The 23,518-nt window shown below is 46.8% G+C and overlaps 1 protein-coding gene across 8 annotated transcripts; it reads right to left on the bottom strand.

The window, feature by feature from the left end:
- Nucleotides 1–7,280: 7,280 nt before the first annotated feature.
- Nucleotides 7,281–22,818, bottom strand: SEC11A (SEC11 homolog A, signal peptidase complex subunit). 8 transcript variants are annotated; one of them, XM_026068251.1, is made up of 7 exons: nucleotides 22,284–22,373; nucleotides 21,661–21,738; nucleotides 19,804–19,953; nucleotides 15,784–15,903; nucleotides 14,091–14,148; nucleotides 9,279–9,358; nucleotides 7,281–7,380 (listed from the first exon to the last, which is right to left on the bottom strand). In XM_026068251.1, exons 3-7 carry the CDS (start codon nucleotides 19,944–19,946, stop codon nucleotides 7,305–7,307), a joined length of 477 nt encoding a protein of 158 aa, XP_025924036.1. In that variant the 5' UTR covers nucleotides 19,947–19,953; nucleotides 21,661–21,738; nucleotides 22,284–22,373; the 3' UTR covers nucleotides 7,281–7,304. The 8 variants fall into 8 exon arrangements, 6 of the variants coding, with proteins under 6 accessions (XP_025924036.1, XP_025924031.1, XP_025924033.1 ...); XM_026068246.1 differs by lacking the exon at nucleotides 21,661–21,738 and adding an exon at nucleotides 22,701–22,807 and having other exon boundaries at nucleotides 7,290–7,380; nucleotides 22,284–22,393; XM_026068248.1 differs by lacking the exons at nucleotides 7,281–7,380; nucleotides 21,661–21,738 and adding exons at nucleotides 9,032–9,070; nucleotides 22,701–22,807 and having other exon boundaries at nucleotides 22,284–22,393.
- Between the last annotated feature and the right edge of the window lie 700 nt (nucleotides 22,819–23,518).

The raw sequence follows: 23,518 nt of genomic DNA, 5'->3' as shown, positions 1-23,518 counted from the left end.
CTCCTCCCGGCCCGGGGCGCCTCCTCCCCCGCGGCACGGCTGGGCGGCTTCCTCCTCGAGGTTCCCCAGGCTCCTGCCAGCCCGTCCCTCTGGGTGGCAGCTCTGCCCTCGAGTGTCTTGGCCGTTCACCCCAGTTTGGGGGCCATCTGCAACTCTGACCACAGCACACCCCTTGCCTCCTGCAGGGCTGGATAAAGAGACCCCTACGGTGCCCCAGGTGTGACCTGCATCCAGGGAGAGCACGACCTCTTAACCATGGTCCTCTGAGCCCCACCATCCAACCCATTTTTATCCATCTGGTTGTCCACCCACCCAGAACCACACTGCCCCAGCCCGGATGCAAGAATATTGTAGAAGACGGTGTCAAAAGCCTTGCTGCTGTCAAGATCAATGACGCCACTGCTCTCCCCTCACCCACAACTCCAGTGATTTTATCGTGGAAGGCAATCAGGTTGGCCAGGCGGGACTTACCAGTGCTCAGTCCTTGCTGACTGTTCCCCATCAGATTCTGCTCCTCCATGTGCCCAGAAATGTGCTCCAACAAGACTTGCTCCATGATTTTCTCAGGGATCAAAGTAAGGCCAGCCAGCCTGTAGCTCCCAGGCTGCTCTCTTGGCCTTTTTTGAAGATGGGCGTGACATTTGTCTTTCTCCGGTCGTCAGGGTCCTCCCCCAATCTGCACAATGACAGGGACTTTCCAAAGTGATAGAGAGTAGCTTTGCAGGGCATCCACTAACACAGATGGCCAGCTGTCTCAGCACCCTTGGATGCAGCCTGTCTGGTCTCACGGATTTTTACGGGTCAACTTCTCTCCACTAATACCTGTCCTGACCCTCATCCACTGCTGGTTATTCTTCTCTTTGAATCCCTCCTCTAAGTACAGAACCTGGGAGACCTTGTTAGTGAAGACTGAGGCAACGGAGTACCACAGTTTTATCCGTGTCCTCTGTCGCTAAATCACTTGCCCCATTCAGCAATGGTCCCACATTTTTTCTTGCTCAGCCTTTTTCAGCTAACGTAGCAGTAGAAGCCCTGACATCCCATGCAAATTTCAGCAAGCTGAGCTTTGTCTTTCCTAACATTGCTCCTATGTGCCTGGGTAATGTTTCTAAATTTCTCCTATGTAGCCTGTTCCTGCTTCCAGCACCTGCACACTGCCTTTCAACATTGGAGCTCAGTTCCAAGTTTCCTGTTTAGCTAAGCTCTCCTCCTGATACATCTGCTCGTTTACTTGAGTAACGGATGGTTCGTTCTCCTGCTTGGAGGATGCTGTCCTGAAACACCCGCCGGCTCTCCTGCGCTCCTTTACCCTTCACAGCTGCCCCCATGGGGTTCTACTTACCAGTTCCCTCAATAAGCTGGTCTGCTCTCCTAAAGTCCAGGGTCTGCATACCACTACTTGCTTTTTTCACACCCCCTCATGTTTCATGGCCACTACAGCGAAACCTGCCATTGATTATCACATCCCCAAACAGCTCTTCCTTTTATGTTAATAGGATGGAGCCATGCATGCCCAGCAACAGCATGGATGGAGCTGTGTGTGCCCAGCAATGACAGGGACAGAGCTATGCATGCTCAGGGATGGGAGCTGCGTATGCCCAGGGATGCCAGGCCCAGAGATAGAGCAATGCCAGCCAGGAATGGTGGGAGGCACAGACAGGGACTGTGCATGGCCGGGGATGTCTAGGGCTCAAGCAAACTGAAGTCCATGAAGAACCGGAGGCATTTGTTCAGAGGACACAGACTGTGATGTTTCTTCTTGTCACCTGCCTGTAGCCCACAGGGGTTTCCAGGCTCATCCAGTTCCCCAGGTTTTTACAGGGGTACTCTCAGGGGTTGGCAGGGTGCAGGAAAAACCCACATGTCTGAAATGGCAAAGACTAGACAAGTCTCTAGTGCCCAGAGTTCTCATGTGCTGGGTTTTGAATTATCTGTTTTGTGCTGCTCTTCACTGTGCTGCATATACATGACTACTATCAGGGAGCAGCAAAGGTCAGCTTGCTCCCTAAGGGATAGGGAGCCCAGAGCCTAGCACAATAACGCAGCCAGCAGGGCATGGGCCTCACCGGCAGGGGCCCAGTCCCACAGTACCTGAGTGGGGCAAACAGGGCAGCCCCAGAGATGGCAGCCAGGTTCAGCCAAGACTCCAGCTGATCAGGCTGTGGTAAAGAGGCAGCTTTGAGGTCAAGCCAGGAAGTCAGTCTGCAGGTTGGGGTCCATAGCCAGGCAAGGCTATGGCTGAACTGGAGACCAATAATCCTACAACAGGACTGAGTTTAAATGGAGCTCCTGCGTCCCTGAGCAGAGGATGCATGGGTGGGGGTCCCAGGTGAGGCTGGTCAGGGCCATTAAGGCCTATTAGTGCACTCAGGGCCCTGACAACTTCTGCCAAACTTACAGGTCTGTGACTTTGCACAAGGATGCTGGCTGGGGTGGGGGGAGGGTGTGGAAATGCCTGAGATGATCCAATTCTCCCAGGAATTAGCACAGGGGAAGATTTGTCAGCAATGTTCTCAGCACTTACTGCTTTTCAAGAGAAAGGGGCTAGATAAGATTCATGCCTCTTAACAGCAGGGGGTTAGACTCCTAATTGCAAAGGCAGCCTTAATGTTACAAGGAGGGAAAAAAAATTAAAAGCAAACTAAAGTACTCCTGCCACCATTCCCTTTTCCCTCCTGCCACTTGCAAGTGCATACTTCCACACTGTGCACGCTCCCCCCAGGGCAGCCAGCTGGCCAGTCAGAAGGCACAGGCTTCCCTGAAGGCAGCCAGCTGGCCAGTCAGAGGGTGCAGACTTCCCCTAAGGCAGCTAGCCGATCAGCATATGTACTCTGTCTAGCCGGGAGGCACGACATGCAGATAGGCCAGCAGGCCAACTAGGAGACATGCCCTACTAGCTGGTCTACCACCCACCAGGGAGGCCTCCACTAGCCTCATGCCCACGTGTGCTCAAGGCCCTGGGTTGCATCAGCTCTGCTCTTGGGGGAATCTCACTCTCTCACTTTCCCAGCTCTCCCTTTTAGCTGGAGTAATGGCATGTGGGGCAGCATTGGGGCCACTTCTCCGCTCACCTTTCAAGGAGATGGCCCTTTAGGATACTCCCTGTGCACCGTTTGGCATACATAAATACAATGCACACTGTGGGTGTGGCATTTACAGCACTGTGGCCCTGACTCTCACTCACATCATGACAGCTTCATCTCCTCCATCAGGTCAGCTGAGAGAGGAGGCCCTGAGGCCCTCAGCCCTCTGTCCTGGTGGTGCTAGATGGCTGTGACTGTGGCTTTGGCTCGGATGTCACCTGGCAGTCCCTCATGAACCCTGCTGGAAGGTTTCACTAAAGTTTGGTTGGGCTGCCTGGGATGATGCCCATGATCCCATCCTGCCAGTGCACATGAGGTACCACAGAGCTGAGATCTCCTCCTCTGACTGGCATTGTTTCACCCTTTTCCAGGTGGTCAAGCTTGCAAGGTTGATCTGCATTGCCCCATTTGAGCTACTACCTTCTGAGGAATATTGCTCCAAAACTGATGTTCTGGAGCAGCAGCAGTATTTGCATGGCAGTTGCTGCTGCAGCTGGTGCTCCAGCCACGCAAGCACATGTTCTTTTATCTGTTTCCTCTTGCAGCCTGTATCCCTCCTCCAATGTACTGCACTGTCACTGTGTACTGAGAAAACATACCTTGAAACAGACTGACACAGTTTCAAGCCTTTTTTCAAAACAGTTTTAAATTCGCTAACGGTTGCAAAAGTGCTGGAAATTTGGGGCATCTGGAGAAAGCTTGGCATGCCTCCTGGAGAGGCTCTGCACAACAGGGATTAAAGAGGCCAACTGAGGTGAAGAAACTCTCCTTACTCCATCTGTCCTGGCTCCCTGATGGCAGGGCTGAAACACTTACCAGTGAGCCAGCAGAGCCGAGTCTGGTGTGATGCTTGCTGTGTCGTGGCATGTGAGCCAAAGGTGGTGAAGAGCAAGACAAGGGGTTACCTGTAGGATTACAGAGGATGAAGCCAGGGATGAAGTGATACCAATTACAGAGAGGCCAGAGAAAGGAGTCCTGAGCAATTACTGCACCTACTGAAGCGTGACGGGGGTTAAGTCCTTTTCCTTCCGTGCAGCAGGATGCTCCTGGGAGATTAGCTGAGAGAGGATGCCAGCCCCAGGGACAGGGACTGTCATGTTCCAAGCAGCAGGAACCAATACAGGATTTCAAATGGGTGAAGACTTTTATTCTGATCTGATTTTAACTAGATATGTGACCAAGCCAGCACAGATCTTTCTTCTTTTTCAGCTGGCAGCTGCAAGCTGCAAGTGTTATCTGGGTCTGGGTGTGAGAGGAGGGGAAAGTATTTCTGATCCCGGTGCTACTGATGAGGGACTGGCAAGGCACAACATTTCAAGCCAGACATAGGAACGACTGGTCCTTCTCTGGGGCAAGGAGAGTGTGGAGTTCCTGGATGGAAGTCAGTCCTGCCCTGTCCCAGCATTGTAGCAAATACTCAGGCACTGAGGGGACACTGAGACAATTGCTGATTACTAAGCTTTGGCCTGATGGGGCATGTGGGGAGAGCTGAGTAAAATGGGCCCATAATCCTGATTTTAGTCCTGTGAAGAGCAGTGGAAAAGCTGCTCAGGGTCTTAGTGGAGGATAGAAGTGGGACTTCACTGCTTGTTGAGCAACAGGGTTGTTGCTAAAGGTAACTGTGCAGCTAAAATCCACTCAGGCCTTTGAGAAGCACTGAATTCATCCTGCACAGTAGTCTTGTTAAAAACTAGCCTCAACAGCACAAAGGTGCCCAACAGAGATCCTGAATGGGAGGTTCAGCACAGCTCACCCTTTTCAGTGGCATAATTACAGCCAAGCATGTGTTCTGATGAATATTGTGTATGTACTAAACTGTCCCTGGGGAGGTATGGATGCTCGACAAGCTGGGTCCATCCAGAAGATGTTTTACGGCACCTGGGAATAAGGATTGCAGGTCGCACAACGGGCAGCTGCAGCTTGGCCATACAGGCCAGAGCAGGCTGATCACGCTGCGACCAAATTCTTCCACTCTTGTGAAGGCAAGAGGGTTGCCCCCTACCCTGTCACCCTAGGACTGAACAAATCCAGCTCGAGAGACAGCCGCAACATCACTGACTTTGCTTGCAAATGGAGACCAAGTTTCCTCTGGATTTTTTAATCCATATGTTCTTTGCAAAGAGGTGATGTTGTTTCTAACTTGGGAAAGATAACTGTCATGCACACACGAGGGCACCTGCCTCAGAGAGGTGCAGGGCCACTCCTCCTCCTCTACAGTGCCAATGACACAAACCTCAGCCCCGGGCCACCAGCCTGGCAGGGTCTGTGGTATGTTTTTTGCCTCTGCCTTCCTTCAGCTTTGGACTGCAGAGCTGCCCCCCTCAGCATGCCACCTGCCACTTAGCTGGGGAGCCAGCACTGGATGGCAGTGGAGGTTGGAGTCTGCTGTTGTGACACTTTTGGCCTGGGCCTGCTAAGACCTCCAGCATTCACAGCAGGAATAGTCACTACAGTGCTCCTCCACTGCTTTCTCTCTCTCCAGCCCAGCATAGCTTCACCTTCCCAACTGTTACCAGAGGTCAAAGGAATTTTCCCAGCTTATATATTAAAAAAGGCATTACAAATTCTATTTTAGGAATGGATTTGGCATGCAAGGGTCACCACAGTGGCTTCTGCAGGTGGTAGAGGCCAGCGGCTTGTCAGCCACCAGCTTCCTGCAGGCCCCTCACAATGGAGCCAGGGAAGGACAAAGGTGACTCAGCAAGCGCCGGACTTCTGATAGATGTGTTATGTCTGTGAGGCAGTGCACGCATCTGCACAGAAGTCAGCGTCCCCTCTCCTGGTGGCATTAACCCTCTAGGGCTGGGCCGGAACAGCCTGCAGGCACCTATCCTGAGTCCCTGCATGGATCCAGGCCCTCTGGGAATGGTCCCTTCTCCCCCAAAGTAGCCTTGAAGATCTAGGGATTCCTAGCTTGCACCAGTTTCCCTTGATACTCCCAGTTCCTCTGTTGGAGCAAACAGCAATGTTCTCTGTTTTGCTGTCTGTTTTTTCCCTAATAAATCTAGCATGCAATCTATTTTCTTGATGGCTACTGACCACTGAACTGGCATTTTCATAGCATGGGTTGTTATAACCCCAGCATTCCAGATGGTAACACTTAACTCAGAACCTGTTGTTTTATAAATGGAGTTAAAATTGTTTTTTCCCCATGTGCACCATTTTATATTTATGTACATTTGAATTTCATCTTTTTTATTGCCCCATCTCTTTCCACAGTTGGCCTTCATCCGAACAACCCTGAGTAACTTTGTATCAGCAGCAAACTTCAGTATTTGCCTGCTTTTTGAGATCATTTTGAATATGCTGAACACAGTTCTTGTACAGATCCTCGGCATTTTCCACTACAGAAACAAATTGTTTCCTCCTACCTTTTGTTCCTTATCTTTTAGCAAATTATTTCTCCCTGTAAGGATCTCTCTCCTATTCCATGGCTGTTTCATTTCTTTAGGAGCCTTTGCTGAGGGACCTTTGGGTCCCAAAATACCTTTGGGAAATCCAGGTGGAGGATTCCGGTAGGCTCACTGTGCCCACAAACTTCCTAACTCATTCAAAGAGCTCCAAGTCTATTCTTTAGAGGAAGTCCTCATCCCTTCCAGTCCAGAAATCAGGTTTATAGCCTACAGATACCTGCATCTCCATGTTAGCCACCTTTCTGTCTTCTGGTGCCACAGTGGTTTTAACAGAAGGGTTGCTCACCATGCCAAATAGTTCAGCCATTTCAGGTCTGAGTCCCTTCACAGCCTGTGGACAGCTCCATCTGAGCCTGGGGGTCTGTTACTATTCTCTCCATAAACAATTTATTCTGCGGCATCTTCTACCAATGGTTTTCAGGAGCTGATGGCAGCACAGGACACCTGGGAACTCCCGTTCCTTATCAAAGAGCAACTCTGGTTTGCACAGGACTAATGACAGATGAGGAGGAAGAGAACTGTGAAATAGTCCCCATTAACAAATCCTCCAAATGTACCTTAAGATCAAGCATTATTTCAAGGAATGCAAGAAGACCCTCCCATAACTATGCACAATAAATATATCTAGAAACTGCACAGCTAAGAAAGCCTTGCTAACACTGAGCTAAGAACAAACAAACTTAACAAACCATTCTGGAAATACCATGGTTCACAGGGTTTAAAGCAAGGTCCGTTTTGTTTCTTCACCATTGAATTATGCTTTAATACCTTGGCATTGACTAATGCATCTTCCAGAGCGGCAGCCAGTCTAGCCTGGGAGGCAAGCAGAGCTGGAGAACTCCAGAAACACAGTGCAGATGCTCACAGACCCTGCAAATATCCACCTGGGAAGGGAAACGCATGTTCAAAACCAATGGCTCTAATAAAACACAGATGCAAAGAGTGAAGCCCTTGGATCCTCCTATTTGTCTCCTTCACAGATAAAACTCTTAGTAGCAGTTAAGTTGCTTCAGCTTCTTCTTCACTGCTTCTCCAAAGCCAGGTCAAATTTAAAGTCTTGTTAAATGCCTGAGGGTCTGTTTTGATGCATTTGTCTCTTGTTTACAAAGATTAAATCCCTCTGTTACATTCACTCTTCCACAGGCAACAACTGTTGTTTATAAAATAAAATTTGAAATCTTGCACATCGTGTTTTCAACTCTTTTTCAATTTTCATTTAAGCAGTAAATGAGTTGTGGTTTCCCCTGAGGTTTCCCACTTATTCCACACCCACTGGACATAATACAAATAACTCCTTTGCAAGAAGACTTAGAGAAAAAAAATCTTGCTTTTTTGCAGGCAAATCCAGACCTAACTCAGAAGTGTCCCAACCAGAATTATGGGGCAGAAATCTGACATCCCAGTTTGATTGAATTGAGGTTTAGAGAAATTAAATTGAAGTTCATTTTCTCCACATTATTTTTTATTTCTAGCTCTCTGGAACCTGAAACCCTCCAAGGCTAGTTTCTATAGAAGAGAGAGAGATTGTAAAGGAAAGGCAATAGGTAGATGCTTGGCAGAGAAAGTTCCAGAAGTGTATTTTAAATTATTAAATAGAATGAGCAGAAAAGTCAAGCGATGAGGAGCCGGGGAAAGAGAGCAAGAGCTAGAGAACATGTCTGCTCCATCCTGCATTGCAGAGAGTGCATTTCTAGTCTGTCCTTAATTAGACTATTCTTCTCCATGGAGATATTTGATTTCCCCCAAGGTGTAGGGAACACGGTCAAGGTTGCTAGATCAAACAATCAAAAGACAGGACCCACCAGAATTGAAAATGTGTATGAATTGCACCATGAGCAGGAATGGGTGCCACCTTTAACACATGATCTCATTCATGATGTGCTCAGCCAGCAGGACCCAGCATGCAGGCAGGACCTGCTCCGCGGGGAAGCAGGGCTATGCATGAAGGAGGCTGGTGTCTGTTACAGAAATTGATAGGTGAGCAGGAACAAGCTCACAGCAGGATAAATGATGCTACTATGAAGAGCGCTCCTCATGAACGGATGGGCAGACCACCAACCAGTGATGAAACTACCTGATTATGGCTAAGTAGATTCAACAAGGTATATCCACCAGGAAAGCCACTTTGCCCCTTCCCACATACTAACTCCAGCACTCATCAGACTGCTTGGTGAGCTATTTCTGCAGGGACCTGTTGCTTTTGGAGGGGTGAGCAAGCTGAGCTGGCTGGGTGCAGAGGCTGGTATGGGATGGAAGTATTGCAAGGGAGGGAAAAATGGAGCTAGACTCTTCTAGCTTCTTGTTCATTGAAAGGACAAGAGGCAATGGGCACAGATTGAAATATAAGAAATTCCAGTTAAATGTAAGAAAAACTTTATTACGGTGAGGGTGGTTGAACACTGGAACAGGTTGCCCAGAGAAGTTGTAGAGTCTTCATCTTTGAAGATATTCACAACCTGACTGGATAATACCCTGAGCAACCTGCTCTGAGCAACCCCTGACCCTGCTTTGAGCAGGAGGGTTGGACTAGATGATGTCCAGAGATCTCTTCCATTATTCTATGATTCTGTCATTCTGTGAAAAGGTAAAAAAGGCAGAAAGCTATTAAACTAGCTCAAACCACAACTCATTGTAGGTGCTGAAAATCACCTATTTCTCTTTTCCCAGCTGCCAGAGCTAATACTGCCTGACCCATCATCTGCTGTGCCTCATTACCGTCAAGAGTTGCTGACATCAATGGGAATTGTGAAGGCTTTGCATTTCCGGTATCACCCAGGCATACCTGGCAGTTTGAGGACTGGAACCAGGATGCTCCTTATCTGATTCAGCCACTGAGTCACAGACACTGTGTGGGTCTTCAGCCTGTGATGCATAAACATGAGGGATCTGGTTTGTACTTCCCCTGCTACAGCACAGAAGCCATATCCAAGTGACAGGCTCTGCCTGAACTACCTCTCCTTTCTTTCTCTTGGCATCTCAGCTCAGCCACTTCTGTACAGTCAGGGTCACTACACAGGACTTGCATTCTTGCACTTCTCCAGCAGGAAGTGGTCTTCCAAACTTTTGTATAAACCATTTATGGATAAGATTTTGCCTTACAGACTCTCCTTTGAAAAAATACATCTGACCTGTTTGGACTTTAACAGCAGGAAAACCATTGTGAGGTTTACAGACTCAGAAATTCAAATGACAGGAGCGCAGAGTGAGAATTACCCAGTCTTATTAAAGAAAGCATGCAACAGATCATCTTACACATTCCACCCCTAGAAACCCCTGCTAAGCAATATGCATCAGCAGATCCGGATGAAACAATGTAATGCTTATTACTGTTTAACCGATGACCGTGCATTCAAGCATCATTAACACACAAACGAAGAGAGCCTTTGTCTCAAGGAGTTTCAATTTTCAGCACAGCTTATTCATTACTCCTCACAGCTGACCTCCCATCCATCATGCTTTTGCTTATGCATTTGTCTTTGATATGAAAAAAGAGTTGATGGAAAGCAAAAAAGTCTAGCAACAGTTACTAATATCCTAACATTACTTTGTTTTTTGAAACAGTTCCTTCCTGTGAAGGAATCTGTGCATAGCAGAACTGTGCCTTGAACTGCGGATGTGATTGAACTGTAATTAGGCAATGAAATTGCCTACCAGAAAACCTGCTCTGTTTGGCTGTAACCACAACAGAGCCAGAGGCAATCTTAGTCCTGACAGATTTTTTCTTTCTTTGCCTTTATAAAACAGGCCTGTCAAAACCCACATACTTTACGAATGAATCCCATTCCTGTTGTGACACAAAGGGCTGCATCTTTCCCAAGCCATCCTGAGAACCTTAAGTCTCAAAGTCTTTGTTGGAGCTGGCCAGACAGCTTACAGAGAGAGAGAGTCTTCACCATCAAAAAAAAAAAAAAAAAAAAAAAAAAAAAAAAAAAAAAAAAAAAAAAAAAAAAAAAAAGGCAAAAATGAAATAAAACTGAAGACCACAACATGTTCTAACAGCAAAACCCCTGGCTCTGCGGGAGCACAGCAGCACTTGCCAAACATTTCAGCATTGGCACCCAGCTGAACCAGAGATCCTGCGTGCTCTATAGCTTTTCCGCTCAGCAAAGCAGAATATAGAGACACAGATGGAGCCAGCAACTCCTCTTTGTCATCCTGCCCCCACGTTCTCAGTTTTCAGTTTGTGCAGGCTCTTCCCCTGGCACCCTCCCTTCCCACTGTGGCAGGAAAGGCGTTACATTGATGCAGGAGGTGATGTGGGAGGCAGCGTGGGAGTCAGTGGGCGTCTGAGCTGTGAGCGGATTAACTGCTTATTTATCCTCACTCTAATTAGAGCCAACACTTCATTTCACGACTGCAGATAACACAGAACCACGTTCTCAACTACTCTGAGATGAAAATAGACAGGACACAGGACACAGGACACAGACCGCTTCCCAGATTTTACACCACAGCCCCTGGCCCCTGAAAGTCTCTGATTTAGAACAATCCGTTCTGTTCTTAAAGTGTCTGCAAACCAAAAGAGCAAACCCAAACCACACCGAGGCTGGGCTGCGGCAGGCTTTATCCCATCCTTTACCCCAACCCCTCTGCATTTTTTAAACTCTTCCTGCCAAATGCAGTGCTCAGCTACTTCACATACAGTCCTGGAAGAGCAAGGCTGAGAAAGCTACACCTGCCTGCAAGTGCCCCTGTCCACCTGACAAACAGCATTGATCTCCTGGGAAGATGAGGTTTATAGGTTTCCAAGTTAACTTGGTTATTCTGTTTTGCTTGGACCATTCTGGCTCATAGTCCCATTCCAGCAGGCGCTCACACCGTGGTGAAAGCAGAGATTAAGATTTGGCCTGAACATTTTCTCCAGCAATGTTGGGATCGGTGGCTGTGGGACAGGCTCATCCCACAGTTGCACTGAGCGTGTGCTCAGCTACTTTGACTGCTGACACCTGCTGCCAGTAACCAGCAACACCAGCAGGGTGATCAGGCCAAAGGTAGGACAGATGCATCATTATTTCCAAACATGTAAAATGACCATTTCTTTTCTCTTAGAGCTGGAGTTCAGAAGATGCACTTTAAAGAGCTAGTCCTTGCATTCCCGGCAATCATAAATCCTTTGTATTTTAGCCTTTTGTGTTACTGTCACTGAGTGAATTTAACAACTGCTTTTCTGTGCTCAGATTTTTGCAAAAGGTGCGAAAGTGAGAGGACTCAGAGAACAGCAACAGCAGCACTTTCAGCAACTTTTCATTGAGAGGTGTTGATTAGCAGGTTTCAGAAGTGCTCAACTCAGTCCTTTATATGTTTCCAAGTTAATAAAATTGCTTATGCACAAAAACAGTTCAAGCTAAAGGCAAAGCAGATGTGGTGCAAACTTAGGGAACAGAGACTCAGCCTCAGTCCTATCTGTAAGCACAGAAATGTTGCTCAAAGTCCTCAGGAAGGGGTTCCATGGCCACAGCAGCCCTTGAAAAGGTATTTTGTGTTCCCTCATTGCTGCCCGGGTTTAGCTTTTGGCAATGCATCTCATCTATCACTCAAGCATTCTGGAGAAACTTTGTCTCCAAATTCCATTCTCAAGGGCTCCAACACTGGGAGCAGCAGATAGGGATTTTTATTACTGTTTTTTAATACTAATTTATTATTACTCAAAGAGAGAAAGGCCCAAGGCTCAGTGCTAGAGGCAGGACCGGTGTGCAGGCTCTTTGCAGCATCCCAAACATAAGATAAAATTTTGCTTCATCCTACCCAGGGAACAAACCACATGGTTTAAACCAACTGGCTGTATCCGTGTTGGGATGCCATGGGTCAACACAGCTACTGAGCATTAAATAAAGCAGCAGAGCTGGCAGCCGAGTGAGCTGTGGTCCCTGTGGACACAACTAATAGCACAGTCTACCTCCATAGACAGGGCAAGCCTGAAGCAAAACACAAGATGCGTAGGCAAGAAACTATGTAAATATACCATTAACACCTCACTGGGCTTTGGCCTTGCCATTCCTGACTGCTTTTACCCCACACAGCCTGTGTATATGGCAGCAGTAAACATCTTTAACGATCCTTTTTGATGTGCAATCTTGGAGCAGTCATGAAGAGCAAACAAAGATGCAGCGAAATGCACCTAAAGTAACAATCAGTAGTGTTGCACTGTCCATAGGTTCTGCAAGATCAAGAGGACTTGATCTTGCTGTTAATCCAGGGAAAGAACAGACATGGAGGAGATATGCTCCTGCTGCCAGGGGCAAGCCTTCCTAGCAAGACAACTCAATGCAAGTAGCACAAACTAATATAAAAGCAGTTAACTACATAGCCTCTGCCCTGTACCTCTACCTCAGGCTCTCTTCTGACACCACATCTCACAAGCAGAATCACTTTCCAGACTGAGAAGCCCAGAAAAAGCTGTTGTAGGTGGTGACAAGGGGTTTCTCCTTTCAGATGTCAGGGCAGCGTAGCTTTCAGGTGAGCTGTAAGACATAGCCAACTGTGGGGATCATTAGGGACCCAAATCCCATTTCCGAAACAGAAGAAAATTTGCCTTTTGCCTCTTACTTCTCTAAATAGCCCCTGCCCAAAAGTTGTGAGTATTTCTCATCCAAATTATTCTGTTACCTCATGCCACACTGAATGCTTATGGCAGCAACATTTCTTTCAGCAATGCAAAAGGTAATCTTTTGCCATCTTCTGCCCAAAACACCTTGGGGTCCTTAAGCATATTACTTCAGTGTGATTTACAGAAACAAATATTGAACTGATCTACAGCTAAGGACTGCGTATTCTCCAAAAAGAAGGAAAAGCAGCAGTTACTATTCTTCTGCAAAGAGAAGACAAGTTAATTCATTAGGCTCTGAAAGTCAGTCTGCAAGGCAAAGTCCACATACGCCCCAGGGAAGCTGGGCAATAAGAGGTTGCATTCAGCAGGGGAATAAGGAAGAATGTGGCAGGGCTCATACTGGGCGAGATGCAAAATCTTTATTCCAGTTCTGAATTGGAAAAAGTACCACCTCCACAGATAATCATTTGACAATTCAGACAGCACAGGGAGAGGTCATGCTTGCCCAGTGGAGGCACAGACTTAGAGGACACAGTCCTGTAGGCACTTTGAGAGGAAGCTCAGCTTCAAAGTACAAACACTGAACAGTTTGGCTTAATCTTTTAATATAAAAACTCACTGATGTACAAAAATGCTAAAATGTGACAAACCATTGGAAATACTGTGATAACATTCGTCCTTACGCAGTAAAAAACAAAACAAACCCAAACTGGTAAGAAGCTTTGAAATGTATGTTTTCCTCTTCCTCCCCGCACATCAGACCATCATCTACTTAAAACGTTCATCTACAAAAAACATGGCATCTTCACTACGAACTCCAGTGCAACGGGCTACTCTCGATGGACCAGCACAAATAAACCCAGTAAAAAGAGGACTGCATACTGTAAGAGAAAGTAGGAGAGTCAGGAGTGTGCATTCACATCTAAAGATGCAGTAACAGCAGCAAATGTACAGAACAAACAGTTCAGGCTGTATGTACAGAAAGTTCTCATAAAGTAATTTTAGCTGGGGATGGGGAAGGAAGGAAGAAGATGAACAAGCTCTTACCTTAAATTTTGGATAGTCATTCATTAAGATAGTCACTATTCCAATATAAGGGACAAATCTATAAGGAAAAAAGTTTTATTAAAACAAACAGTATTCAAGAGTGAATAAGGACAAGCACTGCCCTGAGACTGTACAAAGGAAGTGCCATTTAAGTGTGCTTTGTCTAGCCAAGCACTATGGTCAACAGGGTTAGGACTTCTCCCTCCCAAGCAGGGAAGACATGGGAGTGGGGGCTGAGTGAATATCCTATCCCCAGGGCATGTTTTCACCTATGTCTTCCTTGGCAGGGGCTCTGAAACAGGCTGCTTTCCTCCCTGCCTAGTTTTGAATCCTTTATCTCTCTACTGACATAACTGGCTATTCTCTCCTATGTCAGCAATCTTTTTTAGATTCTTGGCACTCAAGGGCTCAATGACATCTTGAAGTAATCAGACCTAATTAGGTAGTGCTAGAAAAACATTACCCGTTTCACCCAATGCTCCCTTGCTTGTATCTTCAAACAGGCTGGCTTTTCTTTAAGGCCACTGTAAATGGAGCAGAGATCTGAAAGGCGAGAAGGGACTTTCTCCTAAGCTGTTCTTTTGGATCAAACAAGGCACAGTCATTCAAATTACTCCTTGTTACATATGGTGTGCTGCAAAGGAATTCAACCAGCTTAGAGAGTCACCACCTGCAGCTTGTCACTGACTGCTCATCCTACTTTCCCCAGCTCCTTTTAGCATGGTAAACCCACATCCAGGTGCCAGCAAGTTTCTAGGAGCAAACGTTGAAAATAAAACATTGGTGTAGCATGAGCTTGTTATCTGAAGAGGAGGAAAGGGGTAATCAGTGTCAGGTTTGCAAAGAATTGATTCAAGATAAAAGAACCACAGTGGAGCTGCCTTGGGATAGATGGATTCTGCATAGAAACAGTTTGGCTTGTACGGTTCCCAGCAATCACTCTAGCTACGACCAAAATATAAACAGCCCCGCAACAGAGTCAGGCCATCTACTTTAAATTATTTTAATCCAAATGCTCTTGATGTTTAATTAAAGTGATGTGCCTATCCATGATTTTGGATATCAAAAAAGCTTAAGGGTGAGCTTTTTATAACTTTTTAGTGCAATTATCAGGAAGAACGGGTTTTGTCAGCATCGCAGATAGTGGAGCTCTTTCATCTAATTGAAGAAAGTCCTCAGGAGAAAGAACAACTTAAAAAAGCAAGCTGTGGAGATTAGAAATGGGTGGTAGTTTCCTCCTGCGAGGGGGAGGAAAGAATTATTTAGCAAGCAGGCTCTTAAGTTCTCTGTTAACTCTGATGAGAACATGCACCATTTCAGCACCTGATTGTGCACACAAGGGATTCCACATTATAAATTCAGATCTCGCTTGCCTGGAAAGACTGTGATTTGCAAAAGAGTTTTGATGAAAATTCCGATCACACCTTAACATCTGAGTATGCACTGCCTTTGCATTGGTGTCCATTCAGCATCAAAATCTCCGAATGCAGCTCACAGCTTGATAAGTAAAGACTTAAGCCAAGCTCAGAACTGAATTACTTTTGTTTTTTTTAACTCTCCATGCTACCTTTTGAAATGCTTTTGCCCAGGTTGCATAAAACCCAGCAGGGAGAGTTCAACAGGAGAGGGTGGCTAACAGATGGCATTGGGGGAGGGCACTGTAATAAGCCGCAGCTTTCTCAACTTCACTTACCCTCTTGCTCTTCCTACTACATCCTTTTTCTCCAGCCAGTGCTGCCCTTGTTTGTACAGCCCTCTGTCATCAACAGCATTATTGTCTCCCTTTGTCAAAAATTTGATGTCACCATTTTGCCTAGCAAAGACAAGAGAGCCAGTTAGGGGAGGAAAAAAGACTTATTAACAGCTGTTCTAGAACAAGCACACAGAAACTAACACAAAGATATCAGAAGCAACCATGTCCTAAGTGTTCAAGGAGAATGAAATAGGGAAACTCATAAAAAAATACAGCAGAAAGCAGATTGTTTGAAAAAAACCCGCAAACAAAAGAATGAATTCTGGCTCCAGCCAAGCTCAACACAGAGCAGCTTTCCTGCAGCGTTTAAGAACAGAACCAGCACGATAAGCCATATCTAGTGAAGGTGCAGCTATCATGTCTCTTTGCTTTTGATTTCTCTTCTGTTGATGCTTCTCTTGCTTTATATACAAATGTTGGCCTGTGCTCTATACTGCTGTGAGACTTCTGGGTTAAAACAGATAGTTCTACTCAATCAGTGGTCTGAAGCAAGCGGAATCTTAGAAATAATTAGGAAAGGGGAAGAGAACTAAACAGAGAATCCCATTATGATAGTGTATGAACTCATAATATGCCTACATCTTGAATGCTTTGTGCATCCCCTACATCCTTTTTTGAAACGGAGAGAAGAATTGGAAAAGGCTTGAAACAGGTAACAAGGGCATTCAAAAGTCTGGAACCACCTCCATAAAAGAAACAATAGACCAGAACTCTTCAGCCTGGAAAAGACAGAACTGATGGGAGATAAGACAGTAGCCTATAAAGTCATAAATGACACAGACAGCAACAATCAAACAGTTTTTCACTGCCTCTTCTGATACAAGACCTAGGGAGCATCAAACAAAGCTAACTGGTAACAGGTTAAAACAAGCAAGAGAAAGTGCTGTGCATAACTAACTTGGTATGTAACTAAACCGTGCCTTTCTGCAGCAGGATCTTTTGGATGCAAAAAAAAATCCACCAGTTCAAAAAGTGACCAGGTATTCCAGGTAAGAAAGAAATAAGAAATCTTTTGAGGGCTATTGAGGATATTGATGGAAAATACCCACAGCTTTTGGGCAGGGGTTGTACAGAACTACCACTTCTTGCTCAAAACCATAATTTGTAGGAGATGGGGAAATTATCACTGCACACTCTCTCTAGTATTTAATTTGTCCTTAGCTGACTGTTAACTAGTCAGAAACAGGATCCTGGAGTAGATGGACCTTGGCTTTGACCTTGGCACAGCTGCTGTTATGCTCTTAGCTTTATGCACCATGTTATTCAGCCTTCCCCAGTCATTTCCATTCAGCTTGCTGGACTCCCAACAACGCTTGTTTCTAAGCCGCAGTTTGTGCAACTACTTGGGGATCAGCTGGCCGCTGTCATCTCCCCATGGCGTCTGAAGGCACATGCTGAGCAGGAGTGTTCTTGATGCTTGGTTCTTTGGCTTTCTCACAGAAATGACAGATCGAGTACAACACAGGAAGGCATGCAGAAGATCTTCAAAGCTTGTGCTGTTTTCATCATGCCTGAATGCCAATGTGTGTTACTTGACATGAGAGCTCGAAAAAAAACAACAAAAAACAACCCCCTTCCCAAAACACACACATCTCTTCAAAGCACCTTTGGCTCACAGTTTTGGAACAGCAAATGCTCTAGGAGCTTAGAGATACAGTTTGGAAAAAGAGGAAGATACCCAAAGGTGCAGATAATGTAGTTTCAACTCTGAAGACTGATGTGTGACATCTTATTGAGCCAATTTCACTGCTTTATTGGGTGCCAGCATGAGAAGCCCACAGCCAAGTGGCTCTGCTGTCTGAAAAGCGAATGAAATCCGGTCTGGCTTTCGTGCACTAAACCCACTAACCACATTTTGACTGCAGACTCCATGTTTAGTGACAAAAAATGAACCCAATTTGGCTCTGAACAAAGAAGAAAAGGCCAGCAGGTAGAAAACATTTTCTCAGCGAAACAAAGCTGATGCAAATTGGAGTCAGTTACCACATAATCAAGCAGAACAGGGTATTCAGCTTTCCTTCATTTTGACACTCCCATCAGCTTTCACAGACACTTTTCACAGACAGTTTTCATTTCAGTCCACAACTACAGGAAGAAGTTGCAAAGCACAACTGGCCATTCAGAGAACACTTCAATTCCAAATTGTCATCAGATAAATATTCCCTACCTAGTGAAAGGCATGACTGATAACTCACAGTCCTGTCTTCAGCACCCAGCTTCAGTTCAGAGTACTCATTTTTCAGTTGTATCTTTACTGACAAAAAGATCTTTTTTCTTTTTTTTTTTTTTAAATGAAATCTGAAATATTGGGGAGTGAATCAACTTCACAGAATCTAGGATTGGTACTATGTTCCTGCTATGCTTTGCAGAAGGACCTATTTTTTTTTTTAAGATCTGGCGTTGAGGTAGAGCCAGGAAAAAGAAAGAAGGATGAGGAACATCTGGAAATGAACTATAGCACAGAGTGCACATTTCTGCTTCTCTCCTTCCCCTGCACTGGCTGAGGGCAGAGGAAGAGGACCCTGACTTTTCTTCCCTCTTCAGTAATCGCTCCGAGCAGCAGTACAGGGGCCCACCTGAGCCATTAGCACGTAACAAGGGAGAAAGAAAATAGTATTTCACTTAAATGAGTTCCCAAGACATCTCAAAAAGTGTGCATGCACCATCTGATATCAGAGTCACCATGTATGCTGACCTTATTTTCAAATTAACAGTATCACAGAGAAATATCTTCGCACTGAAAACTGACCAAGTGGTTGTTAAAAATTTTGGTATAGAGTAACCTGAACTGCAAAGAATCTGGCTGTCTAATGCAAGATAGGTCACTCACATCCAGGATTTAAGCTGGACTATTTATGTGCATGAAGCTGGCCTGACCTTAAAGTTGGGCCGGACAAATGGTCTCAATGCCCCAACAGCTGTGGCTGCTACGAATGCTTGGGGGAAGGGATCCTCTCTATCCTGTCAACCTGATTTGGCTACAGCAATCCTCAAATGCCACCTTTATATATGATTCAAGTGATTCACTAAATCTAGGAACCGGTCTCTCAGTCCTGGTATAGCTCCAGTTCATCCATAATGCAGCAGTCACCTACTCAGCAGGAACAGACGCTAGGACCCCATTCAACTGTTGTCCGCTTCTCAGCGCTGACTTCAGGAAATAGGGATTCAGTTCAAGATTTAGTTTTCACTCAAATCCCTCACAGGGCTGGCCTATATCCCCACAAACTGGCCTCATGTGGTCACAGCTGCATCTTCCTAGACCAACAAAATAGGAAAGCTTGCAGAGAAAGCCTCACTTGGAAAACTAAACCCTGTTCAGCAATCATGTCAGAATGACCACATTTCATTCCTGCAGACCAAAGTTTCAGAAATGCGTCCAGTTAAACATTTTGAGAATGAACAGTACACATATAGTGCAGCATATCTAGAGACTCTGAATACAACAACACAAACCTTCCTACAGAGAAGAAAACTTCATACAGAGACACCCTGCCTCTGTATGACAATGGGAACCAGAACCATGAAAAAGAAGCTTTAAAATAATGCATGCTGTATACAAAATATCTTTCTTCCTACAAGGTTCTAGCACTACAGACAAGAGTCACTTCACACACCCAAATGTAGTCTTGTCTAGGGGAGACATCACAGCAAGTGATGATGTTAAAAAATGTTGATGTTAAAAAACTTAGCAGTTTGGGATGGAAATGATGGCACAGACACCATTAAGTTATATGGGGAGATCAGGAAATTGGGACTGACTCCCCAGCTTCTTAATCCTGCTAGATGATCTTTATAACTAAACAAAAGAGGAAGATTTCACCTGGCTGAAACTTCTATATTGCTTCCTACAGCAGCTGGGTATTTGTTACTGAAGTTCCACTCATTCATTTACCCCAAGAAGATAAGCAAAACCACAGTTTAGACATATGCAATACAACCCCCATATTCTAGACATACTTCTCATGAATTTTCAGGACCCGATGAACTATAGGAATTTCCCTTCCTTCTATCCTAAAGACCACGATTTCTCCCACTCTGATTGGATCTTCAATTCGGTTGGTTAGAAACAGGAGATCTCCTCTGTGAAATGCAGGCTCCATGCTGCCACTGAAAAAAAGAAGAGCAGCAATTGAACAATATTTAAATACTCAGAATCAGGTTTTGAAGTTTATAGTCTTTTGAGAAAAATCTCAGAATAACCTTAATACAGAGGTCCTAAGAAAACGGAATGGATTTGGAGATTCGGCCCATCTCTCACCTCTGTTACACTCGTATTTTCATCCACTATGCTAGCACAAGTTCGGATTTGTTGGTAAGAGAAATGCCACCAGCCAGCATTAACAGCGTACCAAATAGGGAAAAGCTGCTATTGCTCTTAATAATAAAAGGGTGGATGACAAGCAGTATCTTCTCTGCTCCTGAGCTCTCAACTGATAGTGCTACACTGGCAATACTGCAGTCCTCTTCCTTCAAAGTGTTTGAAAGCTTTGTTACAGGTAGACAGATGATCTTTGGGAACAAAGCACTCAAAGCATACGGCTCTTGCATTCCCATCTGGAACAGACAGACGGGTGTGCTAAAAATTTGTTATCATGATTCATCACTTTGCTTAACTATCTCATTCCAGGCACTGCTATTCAAATTATTTTTCTACTGTCTTGTAAATGGCAATTGTTACCGAACACTTAACCTTCTTAATTTCAAACAAATTATGCAGTACAAAAGGAACCGATGACCTTTAAGTACTGCACATATTCCTGTTTTATCTTGAGACTGTGCAGAAGCTGCTATTCAGAGTATAAGATCACATCACCAAAGAAGGGATGTGACCTCTGTCTTACTCGCTGGAAGAAGCTGCATGAAACATCTCTCACCTGGATTCACAGATCCATCAGGAGGGAAGAGGAATGCCACCTGCTTTTATTTTCTGTATTGTTTTTTTTTTTATGGCATGTAGTAATTAACACTGACATGGAAACACACTAAAAGGACAATGCAGCTATAGAACAGGATCTGTGAAATATCCACACAGTCTGATAGCACCAGCATCTCATGGCTGCCCAAGAACTTCAACAACAGGAATTTGTCGTAATAAATAGGAGGATGTGAGCAACATTTCTGGTGCCTACTGCATTCCACTTACGTGAAGGCAACATACAACACCTGAAAATATATTCAAGTGTGGAGTGATATCCGTTATTTTCAGTCATATGTGAAGAAGGGGAGAGCTAGAGGAACACAAAGACACCGTTCATAGGTGCATTCCTACAGCTTAGTAGAAGGCCAGGAAAAAACCCAAGAAACTATGAAAGAACAGTTAGATGCAAATAACACATTTTCTTCTTTTTTCATTAATCAAGATTCAACACGTACTCCAACTATTCACACAGAGGCAGCCAGATAGGCAGACAATTCCGACAGGAGATAACAGTGCATCTCAATGTTCTACTACTAAAAGTTCTATTATGGGGAAGAGCTAGTAACCATTTTGGGAAGGTCAGTTCTACCACAAACATTGCTTTCATACAGTGATGACCGCCCCCTGCCCCCAACCCAAGCAGTGCATTTATCCCTTGTGCCATGCCCTCTGTTTCAAGGCCTTCTTTTTTAACGACTGCTTTTGCCCACAGTCATGCATTTTCCCATGAAACTTGATAAAACTCAGAAGTGCCTGGGCTGAGCTCTTCCACTTGCCATATTCTTTCAAGTCTTTCCCATTCTTCTCTTTCCCCTTCTATCACATACAAGTTAGCCAACTAACAGCAGCTGAGGAGTACAATGCTATTTTTATGTAAGGCTACATATTTTTCCTACCTACTTTCTCTTCCTTCACTTTTTTTCTGTGTTATACTAGGTCACAAAGAGAGGCTCTCGCCTGTCAGGACCTGGCAGCTGTGGATGTAAAGCACAAGATAGAAATAAGAACCAGAGTCAGGAATCCCTTGCTGCCCAATCTCTCTAGAAAACATTCTCCACTGGGGCTTAACAGTCTTGAATGCTATCACCCCAGGGTTAGTGTTTCACAGCTATTTTTCAAATTTTTGGCATACCATATATTTTTGAGAGTCAGGTTACCCCAGCGTTCTCTGATTCATATGGCCCAAGAAGTTATACCCCTTACCCTGGTATGTTATTAAACATGCCCTCAAGACCCTTTTAAACTCTTCTGTGTTATTTTCTGACCCACCTCTTCAGAGGTTTGTATGTACAGGGAGGAGAACAGAGATTAAACCAAGGGCGCGAGTCAATGGTGGGCGCAAGCTTTGGCGCAGGGTTGCTGAAACACCACTCCGACCTGGTCGGCCGGGCCCGTCCCTAGCGGGGAGCGAGGCGCCCTGCGGCCGGGTGGACTGAGCAGCCAGGCCCCGGCCCCGGCCCCGGCCCCGGCCCCGGCAGGCCGCGGCAGGCCCCGGCCCCGGCGGTCAGCAGAGCTTTACCTCAGCACCACCACGATGGGGCTCTCGCTGCCCGTCACCACCATGAGCCCCTTCCAGATCATGAGGGCGGACGAGACGATCATGCCGAAGTTCAGCACCTGGTAGTAGAGCTGCAAGAAGGGCGGGCGCCGCGTGAGGGTCAGCTCGGCTCGGGGGGGCCCGCAGCCGCCGGGGGAGGCGAGGGCGGCCCTCGCCAACGGCGCCCCGGAGCCGGCGGCCCCGCGGGGCCTTCCCGACCCGACCCGACCCGACCCGACCCAGCCCGGCCCGGCCCGGCCCCCCGGAGAGCCCCGGGCCTCCCCGGGCACCGCCGCCTCCCAGCCCCCAGAGCCCCGCGCCGCCGGGCCGCCTCCGCCCCGCGCTGGCCGCGGCCGCTGCCCCCGGTGCCGCTGCCCCCGGTGCCGCTGCCGGCCGCACCTGCCGCTTGTTCATGCGCCGCACATCGTCCAGAAAGTCCAGCGACAGCATCGCGGCGCCGGCGGCGGCGACCCGGGACCGCCACTTCCGCTTCCGCCCGCGCGCTCGCCGCTTCCGGCCCCGCCCGGCCTCGGGGGCGGGGCGGTCCCGGCGGGGCGGTGACACGGAGGGGACAGTGCAGGTGACCCGGGAGGTGACATGGAGGAGAGGGGGCAGGAGGGGTGACAGAAGTGACAGGTGACAGGACAGGTGACAGCAGTGGTGACAGGGAGGTGTTGTGGAGGTGACAGGTGGCAGGAGTGGTGGCAGGAGTGCTGACAGGAGAGGTGACAGGACAGGTAGCAGAATTGGTGACAGGAGGTAGCAGGAAGTGACAGGTAGGTGATGGGAGAAAAGAGCAGTAGTGGGTAGGTGACAGGTGGTGACAAGGAGATGATAGGGCTGGCAGGAGCACTGATGGGAGGCAACAGGCGAAACGACAGGCGTGGTGACAGGGAGGTGGCAGGACAGGTGACAGGACAGGTGGCAGGAGCAGGGACGGAGGTGGCAGCAGCAGGGACGTTGGACGATGGGGAGGCAAGAGGAGCCCCGCAAAGCGGCTCCTCAGGCAGGAGTGTGGTGAAGGCAGCACCCACGGGTGCACAGGGTGCCTGGTCCCCTCGGTCCCGGCCACTGAAGCAGGTGGCCCGTGCACCAAGGTAGCCCACGTCACTTTGGGGTTAACAAGACAGTGCTGCGCCCGGGGCATTTGGGAGAGAGGGTGACCGGCATCCACCAGCAAGTTACCGCCTGTCGCCCACCGCTCTGAGGATGGGCGA

This window comes from Apteryx rowi, unplaced genomic scaffold (assembly GCF_003343035.1).
Source record: "Apteryx rowi isolate R43461 unplaced genomic scaffold, aptRow1 scaffold_27, whole genome shotgun sequence".
NCBI classification, from domain to species: domain Eukaryota; kingdom Metazoa; phylum Chordata; class Aves; order Apterygiformes; family Apterygidae; genus Apteryx; species Apteryx rowi.
This window is presented reverse-complemented; position numbering and strand designations above follow the sequence as displayed.